General features: G+C 54.5%; 1 protein-coding gene and 1 long non-coding RNA gene across 4 annotated transcripts in view; one reads left to right on the forward strand and one right to left on the reverse strand.

The window, feature by feature from the left end:
* POLL (DNA polymerase lambda) overlaps window positions 1-8230 on the forward strand; it is an 8389-nt gene extending 159 nt beyond the window's left edge. Inside the window, exons 1-9 of one of the 3 annotated variants that reach the window (XM_078077203.1) lie at window positions 17-344; window positions 774-938; window positions 1683-1977; window positions 2167-2329; window positions 2717-3034; window positions 3784-3957; window positions 4526-4654; window positions 6727-6895; window positions 7328-8230. In XM_078077203.1, the coding sequence (XP_077933329.1) occupies window positions 824-938; window positions 1683-1977; window positions 2167-2329; window positions 2717-3034; window positions 3784-3957; window positions 4526-4654; window positions 6727-6895; window positions 7328-7692 (1728 nt within the window). In that variant the 5' untranslated portion in view covers window positions 17-344; window positions 774-823 and the 3' untranslated portion in view covers window positions 7693-8230. Of the gene's footprint in view, window positions 1-16; window positions 345-773; window positions 939-1682; window positions 1978-2166; window positions 2330-2716; window positions 3035-3783; window positions 3958-4525; window positions 4655-6726; window positions 6896-7327 lie in introns of those variants that run through there. The other 2 variants (XM_078077204.1, XM_036086124.2) reach the window with 2 other exon arrangements.
* Window positions 6773-20048, reverse strand: LOC118531905 (uncharacterized). The gene is made up of 3 exons (XR_013449640.1): window positions 19749-20048; window positions 16988-17056; window positions 6773-6944 (listed from the first exon to the last, which is right to left on the reverse strand). It is a non-coding gene; the product is annotated as an uncharacterized LOC118531905 (long non-coding RNA).
* Window positions 20049-20566: the final 518 nt, after the last annotated feature.

Here is a 20566-nt window from a genome sequence, read left to right on the forward strand (position 1 = left end):
CACCCCCACCCCCCCCCCGGCTAACCGAATCGCCGCGGCGGGGAGGGGCCCTTAGGGCAGGGTCCGGACACTCCAGCCCTCCTCTGGTCCCCAGCTGGGAGTCGCTGGCGCGCGCCAGCTGCAGACGCGGCGGGTGCCCCACAGCTGCCGGTTGTCTTCACCCCCAGCTGTGAGGCCGAGACTCCCCCAGGCTCGGAAGGCGCCCCACACCTGCTGCGGCCATGCCCCGTCTCCCCGCAGCTGCGGGGCTGAGCACTCCTGTGACAAGAGGCCCGCCACCGGGGCAGGTGTAGAGCGTTCCCCCGCCTCCCGAACACCCGCCACCACCAGGGTTTCCTCTGCGGGTCTGTGATGGGATAAAGATCATGTGGGGTCTATATGTAGAGTCCTCTCAGTCCTTCAATTCTCTTGGGAGCCCAAGCCCTTTCTAAAGATGTAGCTCCATTTCCTAGCCTGGCATGCCCTTTTGGTAAAGCCCTTTCAAAGTGGGCTGCATTAGGGCAGACACTGCACTGAATCTTTAGAGCAACCCCTCTGGGGAGTATCATTTTGTACCCCTCAAGAGTTCCCCAGTAGTCCCATTCTTCCCCTTATTTCCCTCAGTACTCTGACTTTGAAAGGCTGGTAAGTGCTATGCTAAACTGCTGAAGTTCAGTTGGGTTTTGGGAGACCCCCAGAGACTGAGCTACTGCCCCCAAAGCCTGGTCATTAGAGATGCCCACCTCCATAGGCAAAGGGTTGGGTAACCTCAATTCTGGGTTTCCACATGACAGTTGCCCTGATTAAACCTAAAACCATAAGGCCGTGATCTGGCCGTACCTCAATGGACCCTGGGGGCATCTTGAAGGCATTTCCCAAGCGGAGGAAAATTCATGCCAATCCATCATCAAAAGCACTTACAAAGATTCCCAAGCAAGAAGGTGGAGAAGAAGCAGGAGGTGAGTAGATCCACCCTCAGAACCCTCACGTACTTGAACCCTCAAGCTTCCTATATTGTTTATGTCTAGAATCAGATATTAGAGCTGGTTCTGCCAGTCCATGGCCTGCAGGTTGGTTTGTATCTTCATTGCAGTAGGCTTGGGCCCCAGTCTTTGACAGGCCACTTGCTGTGTTCTTTTCTACCCCACCCCTAGACCTCCATCAATCAGAAAATACTCTCTGGTCCCTAAGGAAATGACTAGCAGAAGCCTTTGCTCTCCAGGAGGTTGCCTGAAGAGGGATGGAGGGGGTGGGAGACTCAGGTCCCCAGAGCTACATTATTTTGCAGCCAAGCTGACAAATAACAGCTCACGTGGCGGGGAGGGGAGGGGAGTAGCTCTTACACGATGAGGCCTGTAATGGCAAGTCATATGTGCCTTATGCCTTGTGCAGAGGTAGGTGTGTATTAATACTTGAAAGAATAAATGATCAAAGGAAGCGATATACAGGATACCTACAATGTGCTCTAGCAGTGTTTACACTGTTCTAGGTTACATGAGGGAACAGGACATATTGAAATCCTTGCCCCTTACATCAAGTGATGGTTCATGGGGAAATTAACTGTATGCTTGCATCAGAATCCCCAGAAGGCTGGCTCTCTGGATGGAAGGAAAATGATCGTTTGGGGGCACAGGACTGTAAAGGGTTCGTTTGGATCATATCTGACAGTTATGACAATAGGCATCTGGATGTCCCCTCCACAGAGTGGTTGAGCTCCCTGCGGGCCCATGTTGTGCCCAGTGGCATTGGGCGAGCCCGGGCAGAACTCTTTGAGAAGCAAATTATCAAGCATGGTGGCCAGATATGCGCTGCCCAGGCCCCAGGGGTCACTCACATTGTGGTGGATGAAGGCATGGACTGTGAGCGAGCCCTCCGCCTCCTTCGACTGACCCAGCTACCCCAGGGTGTTCAGCTGGTAAAGTCGGCCTGGCTGAGCCTGTGCCTGCAGGAGAAAAGGCTAGTGGACACAGCAGGATTCAGCATCTGCATCCCCAACAGGTGAGCTGGCCTCTGTCTTTCCTCAAGTGCTTCCTAGCAGCATCTTGAGCTTTCTTCTTGGATTATTAAAAAATAACTTTCATTGTCTTAATTGGACACATTAGAAAACCAAGATTTCAGAATAGAGGATTGGGAGCAGAGGGAGGGCCAGGCCTTTGGGTGTTAAACTTGCCATCACCATCCCTGCAGGTGCCTGGACCAACCACAGCTCGGCAAGGCAGACCAAGACTTTTCTGTGCCTCCTGGAGCCCATGAGGCTGTGCTCAGGACAGCCCTTTCTCCTTCCCGTCCTCCCACCAGGCCTGTATCTCCTCTCCGGAGGACAGAGGAGGCCCCGAGCACCCAACCCCAGGTCAGGAGCCTCCTAGCCTTCAGAGCTCCCTTCCCCTGGGAACTAGGTCACAGAAACAGGGAGGGCCTGGTGGTTGTTCAGAAAGTCCCAGGCCCCTGACAGAGGAAGGATCTCTTTATTGTGAAGCCATTTGGCTCTGCCCAACACTCATCATGCCTGCATTTGCCCAGGCCCACATCTACCACACACCACTGGGGATTCTAGGGCTGGGCACTGGGGGAAGCCAAAATGAACATGGCCCCACAGTTAAGGAGACCCAGGTCTGATGCAGGAGACCCAGCCTCATTCCTGGGTCTGACTAGGAGACTCCGCCCCCACCTTTGAGGAGCTCTCCTGGGGGCTGCTGGGGGCATGAATTTCTCGTCTCTTCTCTTTCCTTACCTCAAGCCTGGCTATGATGATGAAACCAGTGACGAGGAAGAGACCCAGGTTAGCGCAGCTGATCTGGAAGCCTTTATCAGCGGCCACTACTCCACCCTCCTTGAGGGAGATGGTGAGCCTAGTCCAGCCCCTAAGGGCCTGGATAAGTGGGTCTGTGCACAGCCTTCGAGCCAGAAGGCGATCAACCACAACCCCCACCTCACAGAGAAGCTGGAAGTGCTGGCCAAAGCCTACAGTGTTCAGGGAGACAAGTGGAGGGCCCTGGGCTATGCCAAGGCCATCAATGCCCTCAAGAGCTTCCACAAGCCTGTCACCTCCTACCAGGTACCTGGGGGCCAGGGCAGGGGATGCGGGGAGATGGGGGGGCTTTCTGTTTACTGGGCACCAGTCACAAGTGGGGATCAGGTGGAGTGCTTAAGATTTTATGATGTCAGAGACTTGCACAAAAGAAATAAAATGGAGAGATGGATGAAAGCAGATTGATAGAACCTTGATAATTATAGAAGCTGCTGACGGGTAATGGGGGTTTATTATACTGTTCTCTCTACTATGGGAATTTTTCCCATAGTAAAAAGCTTTTAAAAAGTTTACTCTGGAGGCCAACAGACCAGGGTTTGAATTCTGGTTCCTATCATTCATTAACTGTGTGATTCTAGGCAAGTTACTTAAACTCTTTAAGCAATGAAAAGGAACTAAGACTAGTGAGAGACTCAGGTGCTCCTGGAGGACCAAATGCCATGCTCCCTGCAGTGCGGGACCTGATCCGCAGAAAGGCCTCAGTGAATGCCCCGCTCTCACTGTTGCCATGACAGTGGTGACTAGTGTGGTCACTGCTGCCTTTTCTCTACTTGCTGTGCTGATCTCCATTCCTCTGAGAACCAAAAGACAAGTGACCCGCCCATTCCATCCAAACTTCTCATCTTCATTTGTGCCCAGGCTTTACACCAGCTGCTAACGGGCCAAGCTGGCTTTTACTCAGATACCTGCTAAAGGAGTCTGCTAACCCACCGCTGGCTCTACACCTCCCATCTTCTCACTCTGCTTTTCCTGCCTCTGCCTCCCCCTACCCCCAGGAGGCCTTCGGTATCCCCGGGATTGGAAAGCGGATGGCCGAGAAAATCGCAGAAATCCTGGACAGCGGGCATCTGCGGAAGCTGGACCATATCAGTGAGAGTGTGCCTGTCTTGGAGCTCTTCTCCAACATCTGGGGAGCTGGAACCAAAACTGCCCAGATGTGGTACCAACAGGTCACACCATGTCCCAGCACCCACTTTGGTTTTACTTTCTCAGAGGTCCTGCCCCCCAGTTTTCATACCCTATGCTCTGATGGGAATGAACCAGGACTAGAGGGAGACCACTTTTCAAGGGGACTAGGGCTCATGTAGACCCCTCTCTTGCTCCCAGAACTGCCCTGTTGCCTGATAGCCTCAAGGAATTAATCAAGGAGGCAGAGAGACAGGAAGTGTGTTTCTCTGTCTCCCAGACTAGCAAGGGCCTTCCTGAGAAGATCAGGCCTCAAGGCTGAGTATCCAGATCAATGGTTCCCCAACCTGGTGATGCCCAGAATCCCCCAGACCTATGGACTTATGAACCAGTATTTTAGGGTTGTGGCAGAGCTGGATTGGGGTGTGTCTGCCATGCTCCCTACCTTTCTTGAGTCCCGCTAATTACAGATCCAACCACTCCTGGGGTTGATCCTGCCTCAGGCCTTCCTTGGAATCTGGGGGTGATGGAAGCCTTGTGTATGTGCTCATTCACTGCCTCTCCCTTGGTCTTGGCAGCTCATAGCCTCCTCATCTGGCTTGTTTTTTCCAGGGTTTCCGGACCCTAGAAGACATCCGCAACCAGGCCTCCCTGACTACCCAGCAGGCCATTGGCCTGAAGCATTATGATGACTTCCTGGAACGCATACCCCGGGAGGAGGCTACAGAGATTGAGCAGACAGTAAGCAGTTGTCCCAGAGCAGTGAGGAGAGCCAGGCCTTGCTATAAGGTCAGGACCTGGCTCGAAGTCAAGAACACCTGATCCCTCAGCTGGGGAGCCAGGCGGAGGAAGCTGTGAGACAGAGGTTGGGACCAGTGGGGATAGGGCCAGCTGAGACTGAAGCTGGAAGTGTGGGTGGCTGTGGTAGGGAAGGGCTGTAACAGCAGGTCTCTGGATTAGGGTAGAGTAAGCATTGGCTTAGATGCTAGCATGGCATTAGGGCTGGATTAGAGGCGGATTACTGTCAGAACTACTTGAGGATATTGGGGTTTGAACTGGATTAGGTCAGGGTGGGTCAGGGCAGAGGTTCTTAATGTTCTTTGATTCACAAACTTTTCTGAGAACCCAATGCAAACTATGGACTCTTTGTCTCCAAAATTTGTGCAGATGTACAAAGTTTTCTATTTCCAGATGTGCAGACCCTCTGAAGGATCCCCCCTCCACCCAGCCCCCTACAACCTGAGGCTGGTTCAGGGTTTGGATTAGAGTTGGTGTAGAAGCACAGTGCCAGTATGATTAGGTTTGGGGTCAGAGGAAAGCTTAGGTTGAGTTGAATTAAGGTTAGGCCTGAATTAAGAGTAGGGTTTTTTTAGTATTGGATGCTTTTAGTTAAGATTTGTTGTTGCCCTAAAAATAAGATTTGGCCAACATTAGGGTTTGATTTAAAGTTGGGTTAGGGATTAAATTCCTATAAAACCTAGATTAGAAAGAGACTAGTGTATATTTGGGGTTAGATATATAATTTGTTCAGTTGGTGTCAGGTTTAGGGGCTGGTTGCTGTGGGCAAGGTTTGCTACTTTGGAATCAGGTTTTGATAAGTAGGACTGTATGGAGACCCTGGCCCACCTTAGTTGAAATCAGCCTCCAGCTCTACTCAGGCCTCCAGCCTCCACGCTCTACTCTATGGGACTATGAGGCTGGCACAGGATGGATGGGCAGGCCCTTTTGTCCATCCATCACCAGGCCTTGGTGCTAGTGATGACACCGTCACTCAGCCACGGTATCCAGGCATGGAGAATGTCCCGGTGAGCCTCCAGCCCCCAGCCCATTGGAAGGGGCTTCCCACATGGCATTGAAGGGCTCTAGCTTTAGTTTTTGATGGGATTACTCATCCTAGGTCTCCTCCCATCCTCTTGGGAGGCTCAAGAAGGGAGTGAGGGGATTAGCAGAGCCTGGCCTGTCAGGAGAATTGAGGTGTCCTGGCCAAAGTATCCAGGGTCCCAGAAATCTCAGTGTCCTGGGGTAAAGGCGTGGAGGCCATCTGCATACGAAAGGCTTCCATGTCGCTGGGGTAGAGGCTAATGGGCTTATTTCCCTCAGTGAGGGATGATCCTTCAGCTGACAGCCCCCTCTTTCTTGGCTCCCTCTCCAAGCCCCAAGCCTCCTTCCTCCAAGCACTGGCTCAGAATTGCCTCCCTCTTCGCTTTTTTTTCTTTTCTTTTATTGTAGGTACAGTTGTATTTCTGGGCTCCATTTCCCCCTAGACCTGGCCTAGAGCACCCTGCTAGCCACCTGCTCAGGCCTCAAGCCCTAACTCACACACTCTGCCTTTAGCTCTAGATCCATACCTGGGGCTGCTGAGACCTGGCAGAGGGCTTCCAGGCATCTGGCCCTTTGTCCTAAGTGGATAGAGCTGGGCACATGGGTCGGGGCAGGGGCCGAGAGAAGGGGTGTCTCTCTGCTCTTAAAGAACCCTAGGAGGAAAGATCAGTGCCTTCCCTCAGAATCTGAGCATACGCCTCTTAGCTCGCTCTTCAGGCTGAGTCTGGTGGTGGGAACACATTTTCTTTTCCATCCTAGTGAAGCTGGAGAACTGCCATTCCCCAGGGTAGACTGCTGGCTCTGCTCCTTGAGGCTTTCCCTCGCTTGTATCACACCTCCGGGGATTGGCTCGGGGCATCAGCTGGACATGTGGGCTCCTAAGTCAGGGAAGTCTCTCGTGCTGCCCTGGGAGAGGAACTCCATGCAGGGCTTGAGGCCCACAGGCCCTCCTTGCTGCCCCCTGCCACCCCCTCTCCCCCGCTCTTTCCCAGGTCCGGGAAGCAGCTCAGGTCTTCAACCCCGGGCTGCTGTGTGTGGCATGTGGTTCTTACCGCCGGGGGAAGGCAACCTGTGGTGATGTGGACGTGCTGCTCACACACCCGGATGGCCGGTCTCACCAGGGCATCTTCGGTCCTCTCCTCGACAGCCTTCGGCATCAAGGTATAAGCTCTGTCTCTGGCTGGCCGGGGCAGTGCAGGGAGGGCGACCCCTGGGAGGGAGAGGCTCAGAGTCGCAAGCTCTAGGCAGGAAGCAGGGGAGGGCTGCTTTGTGAGAATACCACCTCTCCCTCGAGGCCAGAGCCATTGCAGGGAAGAGACAAAACAGCCCACCACTCCTCCCCTCAGTAATAGGTGCTCACTACTGCCTGCAGGTCGAGGTTCATCCCACCTGCCTGTGACACTGCAGGGGGACATGAGGAGGAATGACTATGCATGGTTTAGAGAGGCAGGCCCAGAGAGGGCAAGGTCAGCCAGCAACGAAATTTGTGAGCTGGAAATGGAGGACCCAGGGATGAACAGGAGAGACCTGGGAGGACAGGGCAGCCCGGGCCTGGCTCCCTGCCCTCCCAGCGGCCTTCTGATGTTGCGCCAGGGTTCCTGACAGATGACCTGGTGAGCCAGGAGGAGAACGGCCAGCAGCAGAAGTACTTGGGGGTGTGCCAGCTACCCGGGCCAGGGCGGCGGCACCGACGACTGGACATCATCATTGTACCCTACAGCGAGTTTGCCTGTGCCCTGCTCTACTTCACTGGCTCTGCCCACTTCAACCGCTCCATGCGGGCTCTGGCCAAGACCAAGGGCATGAGCTTGTCGGAGCATGCCCTCAGCACCTCTGTGGTCCGAGACACCCAAGGCCTCAAGGTGGGGCCTGGCCGAGTGCTGCCCACCCCCACTGAGAAGGATGTCTTCAGGCTTTTAGGCCTACCCTACCGAGAACCAGCTGAGCGGGACTGGTGACCCATGGCTTGGGGGGAAGGAGGCGCCAAGCTGGACTGGCTGCCCCACCTGGCCATCCAGTACTTGGCTCCAGCCTTAGTGGGCTGAACCTCACCATTGCAGCCACCTGGGCCTGAGGGAAGGGGCCAGCCTGGCTCCCAGGCTCGGCTTGGCCCGGCCCTCTCCTCAACAGGAGCAGACTGCTGTCCTGCCTCAGCAGTGCCCCTGGTAGGGTTTTGTACACGGCCCCTTGCCCCATTTTAAGCAAGAACAAGTGCTGGTGTGAAGCCAGCTTCCTGTGCTGAAGGCCCATGACACCCCTCTTCCCTACCCAAGGAGGGTTTGGCTGCTGGGGGCGGGCAGGGGCTGCAGGGGAAGGGGCAAACAGCTGTGGCTGAGCATCACCTAAGACCCTTTGGAGCAAGAGACTGCGCTACTCCACATGGACTCCTATGCGGCCCACTTCCTCTGCAGCTGGAGGTGTGGGGAGGGGGCAACTGAGGCTCGGTAAGGACAGCATTTGAAGGCCCAGGGGCCCAGTAAAGTGCACTTGACATTCCGACTGCCTAGTGTCTGTGAGCGGCTGCAGTCCCTGCCTGCCTTCCACCCGGGTGGGGATGGAGATGGGAGCTGAATGGGGGCCCAGAAAGACAACTGCTCTCTAGACGGGCTGGCCTGAGTCAGCTCCTGAGCTCAGAAGGGGGCAGGGGTGGGTGGGTAAGAGAATTCATGGAGTCAGGCATTAGGAGCGCCTGTCTCCCCATCAGCAGCTCTTGTGGGCCCTGCCCTAGAACAGGCTATCGGGACATAAACAGAGGTGACAAGACTCATTAGGAACAACTAAATGGTGACTTGTGTGCCACCAACAGGGCTGAGGCAGTCAGAGAAGGTTGCCTAGAGGAGGGGAGGGGCGGGCTGGCAGGGAAATTGCCTGTCTGTTTGGGGACAACTAAAGACCGTGCTTTAGATAGAATGCTTCTGCTGAAGTCAGGAGGAGGCCAGACATGGAGGACTGGGAGTCAGGCTAAGGGGCTTAGTTTGATAGAACAGATAGGAGCAAGCCCAGCTGGCGGGACCAGGATGGTGCTCGGAGGTTGGACGTTGCAGGATGGCGTTGGGCATACCAGCTATGAAGAATAACGGGCATAAGGCAGGAGAAGGTGGCTGTGTTGGAGGAGCCTGGAGAGGCCTGATGGCATGGGCGTTTGGTGGCTTCAGAGATGGACTCAAGCTGGAGCATGCCGGCTGGGAGGCAGGACTGGAGGGTAGGTGCTGAGTCTTGCCTCTCTGTCAGTAACGAGAGTCCCAGAGCTGGCCTTTGTTGGCCTGATTTTTAGTCAGGGGCTCCTGGCAGCCTCAGAATAGGCACCCTAGTTCAGAACCCTGAAGTCCCAACCCTGGGGCCCCACCTACATGGGTCATGCCAGGGAAGGAATCCAAAGCTCATGGAGTCTGGGGGACCCTTACACAGCCTGGTACCAACCAGAGACAGTCAATCAAAGGCCCAGAACCTCTGTGAGAGGTGAGTTCCTCAGAGCTTCCACTCCCAAGGAGGCATGGCTGACTGGCACCTGGAATGAATAAGCTGGGTAAGTTCCTGGGCCCCCAAGGCTGCTTCTGGCCCCCGCTCACAAGCTCTGCCAGTTCTATTCTGGACTGGACCCCCAGTGTCTGCCATCATTCCCAGCAAGGGTCAGAGTTGGCAGATACCCAAGCCTGGAGTGTCCAGGTCCAAATGTGGAAGTTGCTTCTCTCCTTTTGCTTCTCTCTTCGGGGCCCTGGCCTGCTCAGCAGCCTCTCCAGGCCCAGAGGAATAGGGCCTCCAGGGCTACAAGAGGGAACCAGTGGGTCATGGGGTAACTTGGCCAATTAACCCCTTCCCACACACAGGAAGTCCCCAGAACCACACAGAAGGACAGTGCTGACTTCTGTGTCTGAAAACAGGGACCTGACCCCATTCCTGGCATCTCCTCCTCCTCCTCCTCCCAGGAGATTCAGAATTCCAGACATTACCTTCAAACCATGTAAACTTATGGTCCCACCTCCTGGCAAGGACAACAGGAAATCGGGATAGAAAGGGAGAATGCCCACACCTTCCAGAGAGACCCATTCTGGAGGTGGTACCCTCTTGGTTGCTCAATCTGACACAGGAGCCCAGGAGAAGAGCTGATGGAGGGATTTCTATCTTGAGAAAGGCTGCCCAGTTTGGGGTAGTTCTCCAAGTCCAAACTAAGCAAAGAGTGTGTTGGAAGGTTCTCCAGGTACTTCAGGGTCTGGACTTGGTTTCTGAGTAAGCTTGCTGCCCAGTGTCCCATTCTGCTGGAAACCTGGTGGGAACTGGCATCCTGTCTAGCAACTGAGTACCCCAAAACTACCACCCAGTCACCATGTGGTCCTGAGGAGGAGGAGAAGGGCCCACAAGCCTGCTTTCTGCCCCAAACCCAGCTGTTATCACTCTATGAGCCAAAGTTGCCCCTGGCCAGACCACATGAATGGTAGGCAGAATAATGGTCCCCCAAAGATGTCCACATCCTGATCCTTAGACCCTGTAAATATGTGACCTTGCTTGGCAAAAGACATTGCAGATGTGATTAAGGTTAAGGATTTTGAGATGAGATTATCCTGTGGACCCAATCTAATTATGAGTCCTTAAAAGTGGAAAACCTACACAGAGAGATGTGACAACAGGAGGAAGGTCAGAGCGATATGATGTTTCTGATTTTGAAGATAGAGAAAGGGGGCCACCAGCCAAGGGATGTGGGTAGCATCTAGAAACTGGAAGAGGCAAGGAAAACAGATTCTATTCAAGAGCCTCCATAAAGGAACGCAGCCCTGCCAACACCTCAGTTTTATTCCAGTGAGACCTCTGTCAGACTTCTAAACAGTAGTACTGTGTGGTAATAACTTTGTGTCGTTTTAAGCCACTAAGTCTGTTACTGCAACATTAGGGAACCAGTAAACTGGCTGTGTCTTGGTCTCCTTTTATAGTGAGTGGAGGGACCTGCTGTGAGGCAGAGGAGGTCCCCCCACGATTGCAGCTGGGGTGTGGGGAAGGGTGGGAGCCTCATATGCCTGGAGTAGGGGAGCGTCATGTGGTGGGCAAGGCCCTGGGTCCCAGCCCTCTCCAGCTGGCTGCCACGTGGTCAGTGTGAGCCTCCCTTAATTTCAGTTTCCCTCTGACACTTTGTGCCCAAGATACAGACCTCTCTAGACTGCCCTACCCCAACCCCGCCAAGCTGGGAGCCTCATCTTTTCCCAGGGGCTGGGGGAATGACATTGATCTTGACCCCAGACTTGCACTGAAAGTGGAACAAGAAAAGGCCACACTCTCCTCCTGGGTTCTGGCTGCTCATGGGGGAGTAGGTGTGGGCACAGGGCCAGGAGCCTCCTGGCCTGGAGTGGACATGGCAAGGTGGGCAAGTCCAGCTATGTCCTACCCTCCAGGTTTTAAGGGCTGGGAATGGAAACCCCAGGCCCTTTGTCTTGCTTCTGCAGGAGAGTTACAGGATTCCTGTCCCTTTAAATGGGGTGGGCTGGGGCACCCAGTTGGTTAAGTGTCTGCCTTCGGCTCAGGTCATGATCCCAGGGTCCTGGGATCGAGCCCCGCATCGGGCTCCCTGCTCAGTGGAGAGCCTGCTTCTCCCTCTCCCTCTGCATCTCTCCCTGCTTGTGCTTTCTCTCTCTCAAATAAAATCCTTAAAAATGAATGAATGAATGAATGAATGAGATAGGCTGCCTTTTGCCAGGACTAGGGACTACAACATGGAGAAGACATTGGCCTCACTTTCTTCACTCCTCAGGAGAGCCCCTTCCAGCCCCTCCCACCATCCCAGAGATCAGCCTCACTGGGAGCTACAGCGGCTGGGGCACCTGCTGCTCCCTATAGCCTCCGCAGACACCTACGCGCTGCCCTGGGCCTGAGGCCCAGCCTCAAGACCTTTAGCCCCTGTCCACTCTGCCCTTCAGCTCAGGCACCAGCCAGCTAGTTTTCTAGAACGCCCAAGCCACCGCACAGCCCTGCTTCTGAGCTCTGGAACAGGGGGCCCCTCAGGGCTAATTGGCCTCATAAATTGTAAAAGCTGGCCTGAGACTCTGGGCCAAGCCTCACCCCGTCGTCTGAATCGGGGCCTCCACAAGCCCTGGTCGTCCGCACTGGAGGTCAGTGCAGAAGCTGAGCCCCAGCGAAAGACCCAGAGGGGACATTCCTGAAGAAGGGCCTGAAGATGAGAGGACCCAGGGGTTGAAGGAGTGTGGGGGAGGGCTCTGAGGATGCCATGGAGGACATCTCCCGAATCCAGCGGCACCACATAAGGGGGCCACTGCTCGCTGCTTGAGTGGCTGTGGAATCTCACCTGGCCCGTGGCTCTGCAGGACTCTGGCCTGGCCCTGACCAAGCAGGCCCATGACCCTAGACACGGTGGTCCTGCCGCAGCAAGACACCCTCACCCACTGGGCTCCGGTCCCTCAGCTGAGCTGTCACTGTGCCTGTTCGACTGCACGTTCATTTGTCTGTGTGTCTAATGTGCATTCCGGGCCGAGTGTGTGCGCTGCGCGGTCAGGATTTTCTATCTGTACGTGTGGGCAGCCCCACATAGGAGTCTGTGCGCACACTGATCCAGACTCCGTGGGCATGCCCCTACGTTGTCAAGGGCCTGGACAGGGCCTGGGGGCCGGAAGGGCGGTCCCTGGAGTCCCCGGCAGCGCTGGGCAGGGACTGCAGAAGGTGGAGCCCTGGCTGTCTCCGGACTCTGGGTCCTTGTGTCCGTGGAGGCGGCCGTAGGGTGGGCCGCCTGCGTCAGCCTTGAGCGGCCATCAATAGCGCGCGGTTAATTAATTTGATGGGAACAGCAGGGACCGCCGTTTGCATTTAGTGAAGTTCCAGGAACTTCCAACCTCATCTTCATAATTGGCCTCATAAATTGTAAGAAAGAGAGAGATCAGCAAAGCGGGAGGGAGGAGGGGCTGCCCGTCCGTCCTTATTTAATTTTATTGCTGAAATTCATCTTTTTAGCCTCCTCCGGAATCGGCTCTCCCTGCCGGATTTGCCTAATCATGATAAATTAATATTCATTTCCCCGCCTCTTACCCAGCTCCCGCGCTTGGATGGAGTTGGGGAGGGTCTCCTTCCAGCCCCTTGGCCAGGCCTTGGTGGGAGCCCTGAAGGGACCTTTTGTGAAGAAAAGAAAGTGGAGCCTGGGGAGAGCTGGAGGGGAGCCAGGGAGAAGAGGCGGCTCTGTTACGGTGGGGAGGTGTGTGTGTGTGGGGGTAGCTTCAGGGGGATTGACTGGGGCTCCCGGATGAGCGGCTCCTGAGGCCCCCCGCTGGTTCTGGGGCAGGAACAACCCAGACGGTCCAGGGTGTGAGGCTCAACTACCCCTGCCCAGCTAGGGTTAGGTGGGAGGGGCAGGAAGTCTGAGAAGGCCCTTTTGGAGACCCAGAGGCCCAGACTGGCGGCAGACAGGATGGATTCGGGAGATGGATTTTGAAGGCTAGTTCCAGTTGAGAAGTCGGGGGAGGAGGAGGGTCGGCTGCGTGCCTGACCTGGTCTTTGCCCCACACCCCTGCTGATGCTCTGTGCAGGCCACCTTGCCCTGGGCAGACTCCAGTGGGGACCTGGCCTCCTCTGTGGGGCCTCACAGGTGCCCATGGGCTCTGGCCAGCTGGGTGGCTGGACCTCGGACACTGGCTACCTTGGCTAGGCCATGTGATTGCCCAGGTTACTGCTCTTCCTTGGTGAGGCCCTTTTCCGAGGCCTGCAGCAAGGTGGCTGGGAGGATAATGCAGGCCTGCTCTTCTCAGCGGGGCCCCACAGTCCAAAGGGGCAGAATTCTCTATCTTCTTGAATCACAATTAGTACGTGAAACTGGGAGGGATTTAGACTGTACCCAGCTCTTTGCCCTATCCTACAGACAAGGAAACAGGACCAGAGATGGGAGGTGACTGGCTGGTCCAGCCAGGGTCTCACAGAAGTCACGGGGATGGGACTAGGATAAAGGGATGCTTTCACCCCCCCTCTGGAGGCTGGGTGTGGTGGGCAGGATTCAAAGGAAACCCTCAGTGACCTTTACCCCTCTCTCTTGAGTGTGGCTGGAGCCTTCAACTGTGATGAGGTATTATTCCCATGGTTATGTTACCTTATATGGCAAAAAGGAGATGATCCGGGTGGGCCTAGTCTAATCCCACGAGCCCTTTAAAAGCAGAGTTTTCTCTGGCTAGTAGCGAAGGGGCAGTCAGATTCGAAGCATGGGGAGGAGTCAACACACCTTTGCTGGCTCTGAAGATGGAGGGGGCTGCATGCAAGGACCAGGGAGAGTCCTGGAGGAGCTGAGAGTCACCGCCAGCTGACAGCCAGCAAGGAAATGGGGACCTTAGTCCTACAACCACAAGGAACTGAATTCTGCCAACAGTGAAAAGGAGAAAGAAGCTGATCTTCCCCAGAGCTTCCAGGTGAGAACCCAGCCCAGCCAACACCTTGATTTCAGCCTTGTGGGACTATAAGCAGAGAATCCAGCTGAGCCTTCCTAGACTTCTGGCCTAAAGAACTGAGAAAATTAATGGATTTTGTTTTTAGGGGCTAAATTTGTGATGATTTGTTATGCAGCAATAGAAAACTAATACACAGACTTAGGTGAAAGGTGTCTTAGGAGGCTTCTATGATGAGAAGGAGGGAGATGAAGTTGGAAGAAGTCTGGGGCTCTATCCTCATGCTATTTCCCTTCCCCGGTATTCCCACTGGGCAACAATGGACTAGAGCTGCTCCCCAGCTGCCAAAGTCCTCAACATTCCCTATTGTTTTACCTGGGACCCAACCCTTATAAGCATTTAAATCTGTGACTCCTGCCAGGTGAAGACTGGACCCCCAAGTTATGAGGAGCAGGGATTCACCTCTCACAGGAAACGGTCCTTGACAGGAGGAATTTCTATGGAATTGGCTCAGGCAGAACCTTCTAGGATGTAGGTAGAGGCAGGCTGATAATTCAGTATTCTTGCAAACCAGAGATTCCCTCCCTATCCCAAACCAGAGTTTTAAAAAATATTTATTCAGGGGCGCCTGGGTGGCTCAGATGGTTGAGCGTCTGCCTTCGGCTCAGGTCATGATCCCAGGGTCCTGGGATCGAGCCCCGCATTGGGCTCCTGGCTCAGCAGGGAGCCTGCTTCTCCCTCTCCCTCTGCCTCTCTCCCTGCTCATGCTCTCTCTCTCTCTGTATCTCTGTGTCTCAAATGAATAAATAAAATCTTAAAATAAAATAATATTTATTCATGGAGACTGGGTGGGTGCTGGAAGAAGATATTTTTGATTCCTAACTGGAAGGCACGACCTTCTCTGTAGGTTGGAGAAGACCAGTTGACATTTTGCAAGTTATGGCAAGAGTCGCCAGTGAGGAGACCTAGGTTAGCTGCACCGTATTTCTGGTTTATTTTAGGAAGATTTTAGCAGTGTTTATTGGTTAAGCCTGGCCAGTCCCCCTCTAACCTAGGTCTGCGTGTGGATTATATCCTGTAACCTTCCCAACAGCCCCCCAGGTCGTTGTATTTCCTCATTTTGCAGTTGAGGAAAGTGAGGCCCAGAGCGGTGCGTTCACTTGTGCTAAGTCACACAGCACGTGAGGAACAGAGCTGGGTTTTAGCTTTGATCTCTGTGACCCAGAAAGCCCAGTTGGTTTCCCTAGCTCCTCTCTAGCCAGATCCCACTGGGCTTTCTTTCTAACCTCTCTCTCTCCTTCTCCCACAGATCTAAAGCAAAGAGACCTAAGTCGTCAGTCTGTGGAGAGTGCTAATACTGTGAAGGACATAGTCCCTGGCCCTGAAACCTGGGGTTTTGAATCAGCAAATGCCCACTTGCCCTGAGATGGGAGTCCCTGACCTCTAACCTCCATTAGGGAATTAGTGTGTGGGGGGCACAGACTCTAAGCTCCAACCCGGGGGGAAAGCAGGGGTCCTGGCTCTATAGCTCACATGTATCCCTATACATGCCTGACAGATGGTCCCCACCCATGTCCCTGCACACACCTGACCCCTCCCTTTCAGCCCCACACATGCCTGACTTGATCTCACATGGGTTCCACACAGGGCCTGATGGGTGCCCAGCCTGGCCTGAGAGGCCCCTTTCCCCCAGCTCGACTTCCCCTGAGGGAATCACTGTGACCTTGGGCTCAATGATGCATGGGAACACTTTGACAAGGGCCTCTCGTCAGGCCACCCTACCTACCTGCCAGGCCACAAACCCACTGGAAAGGAATCACCCCCTGGCCTGTCCTTCTTCCTCCCCCCCCCCCCCGCAAGATACCTAACTGGGAGACAGCCCAGGACCCTTAGTGTCTGACCCCAGGAGAGAGGACCCTAGAGGCCATGCCCCTCCTCCTCCCATGACAGAGAACAGTCCCAGAGCTCTGGGCAGCTCCAGCTTCTCATCTCAGGGACCAAGAGATTCTGAAAGCCAAGGTTCCCCACCCCTCACCTTGAGGGCCTCCATGACCCTCCCCCACCCAAGGGCCTATGGAAGCTGCAGGACCAAGTGAAGTAGGAGGGCTCCAGGAAGATGCCCTGGAGAAGCCCTACTTGCTGCCCAGTCTGTAGTATGCAACCATGTAGCTTCACAGTCTCTACTGTGAAGTACAGACTCGGACCACAGATGCTCCTCCGGAGTCTGGCTCCAAAGGCAAGAGGAAAGCTCTCTCTTCTCCATGCTTCAAGTTCTGTTTTTCTGGACTTCACTCCCTCCACCCGGTAGGAACAGACAATCAGGCTTCTCTGGGATCTGGAATGGAAGCAGCTGTTCCGACGCAGGGGGATGGCGAGACAGAGGAATGCTCCAGGGGTCAACTTCAAGGACAGGGGCATCGCCGCAAATGGGTATCCTGCCGGCGGGCCTTGGGGTGGGCTGGGCCGCTGCTGCCAAGTGTATAGGGCGGGGGACGGGGCCGGTATTGAGGCCGATGGGCGCGTTTCCCGGAATACGCCAGCAGAGGGCGCGCGAGGACCAACGAAGAGGACACGCGAAGAAGCCGGGCAGTGTGCGAAGGCCAGGATGGGGGTGTGGCAGAGAGGGCGCCAGGTACCGGGACGAACCGCCCAGCGGAGCTACTCCGGGGTCGGGAAAGGAGAGGAGGAGGATAGGGCTGGATGGGTCCAGAATGCGCTGCCGCCACGCAGCCCCTCGCTCCTCCTCCGGAGGCGGCCACTGGGGATGTGGCCTAGCGCCACTCCTTGGGTGGGTAGACCCTCCGCATCACCCGGCAGGGAGACCGGGTGACCTTGGACTGGTGACCTGGTGACCTTGATGCTGAATCGGGTGGGACCCTTTCCCCCGACTCACCTCTGGTCCGGATTCTGTGCCTCAGTTTCCCCCTGGGTGAGTTCTGTCCTTGCTCCTGGAAGCTCTAAACTGGGAGACCAGGTGGGGTGAGACGACTCAGTAAGAGGGTACCAGTTAGACCAGTACCTCCCCACTCCCTTCCATCCCCCTTCCCTCCCCAACCTTGTACTCTGGGCTTGAGGGAAAATAGAAAAAGATGGGGAGAGGAGAAAAGAGTGAGTGATGGAGAAAGAGGTGGTGCTGGAGGAGCAAATGGAAGAGAAGAGAGAAGTGGGAGGGCAGTGGTGGTGAGGGTAAGTATGAAGAGGGGCCTAGCCTCTCTGCGGAAGCCCTCCCAGGGCTTGGGCAATCTGTGACTCTCCGGGCGGGTGGCACTGGGGGCTGAGCTCTCCACTGCATCCTGGGAATCATCACTCTGCCTGGAGCCCCGCTCCAGCCGCTAAGATTTATAGCTGGGCCAGGCCCAGCGACCTTGGACGGATAACTAATGACGGGTCAATAACGCTACAGAAAAAGTGAACTGGTAAGGGAGGAGGGACGAGGCCCATTAGCCGGCATTTTCTTTCTAATCCTGGTGCCTCTCACTGCAGTCTCCTTGCTGGGGGTTTCCCTGAGGGCCTCTTGATAGGTCTGAAAGGTGATGGTTAACACAGCTAAAATAGGAACCAGAACATACTGCAGAGACCCAAAGTGGGTCCCATGACAGTGAGGGAGACAGGTGCCCGGGCCTGGAAATCCTTCCCACTCCCTGCATTCTGTAGACAGGAGAAAGTCACATGTTGGGGAGCCGAAGTTAGCAGGTCAGTTCCTGTCAGGCAGGAGGGCGCCCTGGGAGAGAAATAGGGGGGAACCCTGGTGCCCCCCAATCCCCTCCATCTCCTCCACCTAGCTCCCTCCCCTGGCCCATATATTTGGAGGTGTCCTCTGCCTCCCCTCACCTAAGTTACCCGAAGTCAGAGTGTTTACTTTAGTCTGGGGGCACCTAATATTTGGCCTGTGTCCCTGCTTGCAGGTGGGCTGGGGAGGCAGGGAGGGGCCTGAGTCTCAACTCCTAGGTCATCTGGTTTCTATTGATAGTGGACCAAATTCCTCCCAGTCTGGCAACTCCCCTCCCCCTCTTTGGGGTCACTGAGTCATCCTCTGGGTCCCCAGTCTATTTCTGACACCCCAGGAACCCCAGAGTTGAGAGGAAGGAAGCAACTCTCTCAATACCTGACCTCATAGATCTCCCCTAATAATCTCTGTGGGCTATACAAATGCTTTTCCACCTTATAGTCCCATTTTATGGATGAGGAAGTTGAAGCTCAGAGGCATAGTCAGCAGAGAGGAGCTGAGACTTGAATTCAGATCCTCTGGCTCCATATCATTGCCTCTTCCCTACCCTGTCATCCCAGGGTCCTGGGCTCCTCCCCCATCAGCTCATCCTGAACTCCTGCCCTGCTTTGTCTGCAAAGGAGACACCCAATGAAGGGACCACTGAGGCAAGGGTGTTCTTTTGCCAAAGTAGACACAGGGTAACGGAACAACCCTGGACAAAGTATAGGGGGGTGGCAATGGGATGAGAGGAACATATTTGGGCTGCATGTACCCCTCATGTTGTGTGTGTGTGTACATACGTGGACTCGTGTGTGCTCATTCATTCACACTTATTCCTTCAACAAACAGGTATTGAGTGGCAACCATGTGCCATGCCCTGGGGATATAGGGGCAGCACTTGGGAGCTTATATTCTAGCAAAGGGAGTACATAGAATAGGTCTGTCTATGACGTGTGGTAGTGAATCAATTCCCTGCAGAGTAGAAGCAAGCATGAGCAGAGACATATGCAAGGAACCAACTCCCCCTCTGGCGATAGAGACACTAAATCTTCACCCATCAGCTCAACCCCTCAATCCACATCCAGACTCCAACGTACCAAACCTGCTCCTTATACTGTCTTACTCAATCAGCTTGGAAACCTGAGAGATCCCTGGCTCCAGGACTGGCTACATAATTTTAAGGGCCCATGGCCAAATGAAAATTCAGACTCTTTATTATAAAATTATAAAGAATTTCAAGACAGCATTAAACCAAGCTGCTGCCCTTCTAAATGCAGGGCCCCCTGGTACTGCGTAATTCATATGCCTGTAAAGTTGGCCCTGTCTGGCACTTCCCCATTCATTGACCTTCTGGTCCTCTCCTTTTTTTAAGATTTTATTTATTTATTTAAGAGAGAGAGAGTGCATGTGCGTCCACAAGGGTGGGGGGCGGAAGGAGCTGAGGGAGAGGGAGAAGACTCCCTGCCCCCGCTGAGCAGGGAGCCTGAGGCAGGGCTCGATCCCAGGACCCTGAGATCAGGACCTGAGCCGAAGGCAGATGGTAAACCAACTGAGCCACCCAGCGCCCCTCCTTATTTTTTTAAGTTTATTATTATTATTTTTAGTAATCTCTACACCCAATGTGGGGCTTGAACTCATGACCCCAGAGATCAAGAGTTGCATCCTCTTTGGACTAAGCCAGCCAGGTGCCCTGGTTCTCTCCTTTTCTATGTTTGGTGCTGGCTCAGGCCTTGCTGGTCACTCATGCGGACCTGCTCCAGCCTCCTCGCTGGCCCTCTAGCCTCCAGCCTCTTCCCAGCTCTGGCATCCTGGCCCTAATCTATGTGGTATGTCTCATTCCCACACACTCACCCAGTGCCATTCGCTTGGACTCTTGGCCCCTTAGACTCTTTGTCCCTTAGACTCCTTGGCCCCAAACACTCCCTACAGGTTCCCATTTTCATACCTTTTTTTTTTTTTTTAACAGAATTCAGTTCCTTTTGAGAATTTATTCTTCCTTTAGGCACCTCCTCCAGGAAGACTTTTCTGATTTTTCTGTTGGAAATCTCACATCACAGCTAGGTACTTGGGTCAAAGCACAAATCATCTTCTGCCTTCACTCATAGCCATTTGTCTGCTCCTTCTAGTAGACTTAAAATTCTGGAAGACAGGGATGATGTTATATTTATCATTTTAACTCCACAGTACCTGGCTGACATGTAGGCGCTCAGTTAATATTTGTTGATACAGCTCTGTGTGTGTGTGTGTGTGTGTGTGTGTGTGTGTGTTTGGAAGCCCTGAATCGTGTGCACAGAGCTGTGTAGGGCTGTGTCCACAAACAAGCATTTCTGCTTATGTGATACAAACTTCCATATCCATGCATGTACCGGCATGTTGGGAGCATATATGTGCACAGACATTAAGTGTTGTTTCTGTAGCGATGTGTACTAATCGCAGGTGCATGGGTATGCAAGCTCTGTGTGCATGCATTTATGTTGGTGGGTGTGTACCTAGATCTGGGTGGCAGATGTATGCCCATGCATGGCACGGAACACGTGTCTGTGGTCCCGTGAGGTGGGGGTTGTGCCTGGACAGGAGCTGCAGGTGCACCGTGCAAGGACACAGGCGGCTGGCGCGTGTGCGGGCCATGTGTGTGCACAGCTGCATGTCCTGGCCGCAGGCAGGCCTGCCGCCCAGTGTGCCCAGCGCTCCCGCTGAGCTCACCGCTTTGTTCCTACGCCGCGGGCGGCTGCGTGGGCTCCTGGCTCCTGGCTCCTGGGCCTG

Source organism: Halichoerus grypus, chromosome 7 (assembly GCF_964656455.1).
Source record: "Halichoerus grypus chromosome 7, mHalGry1.hap1.1, whole genome shotgun sequence".
Lineage (NCBI taxonomy): Eukaryota > Metazoa > Chordata > Mammalia > Carnivora > Phocidae > Halichoerus > Halichoerus grypus.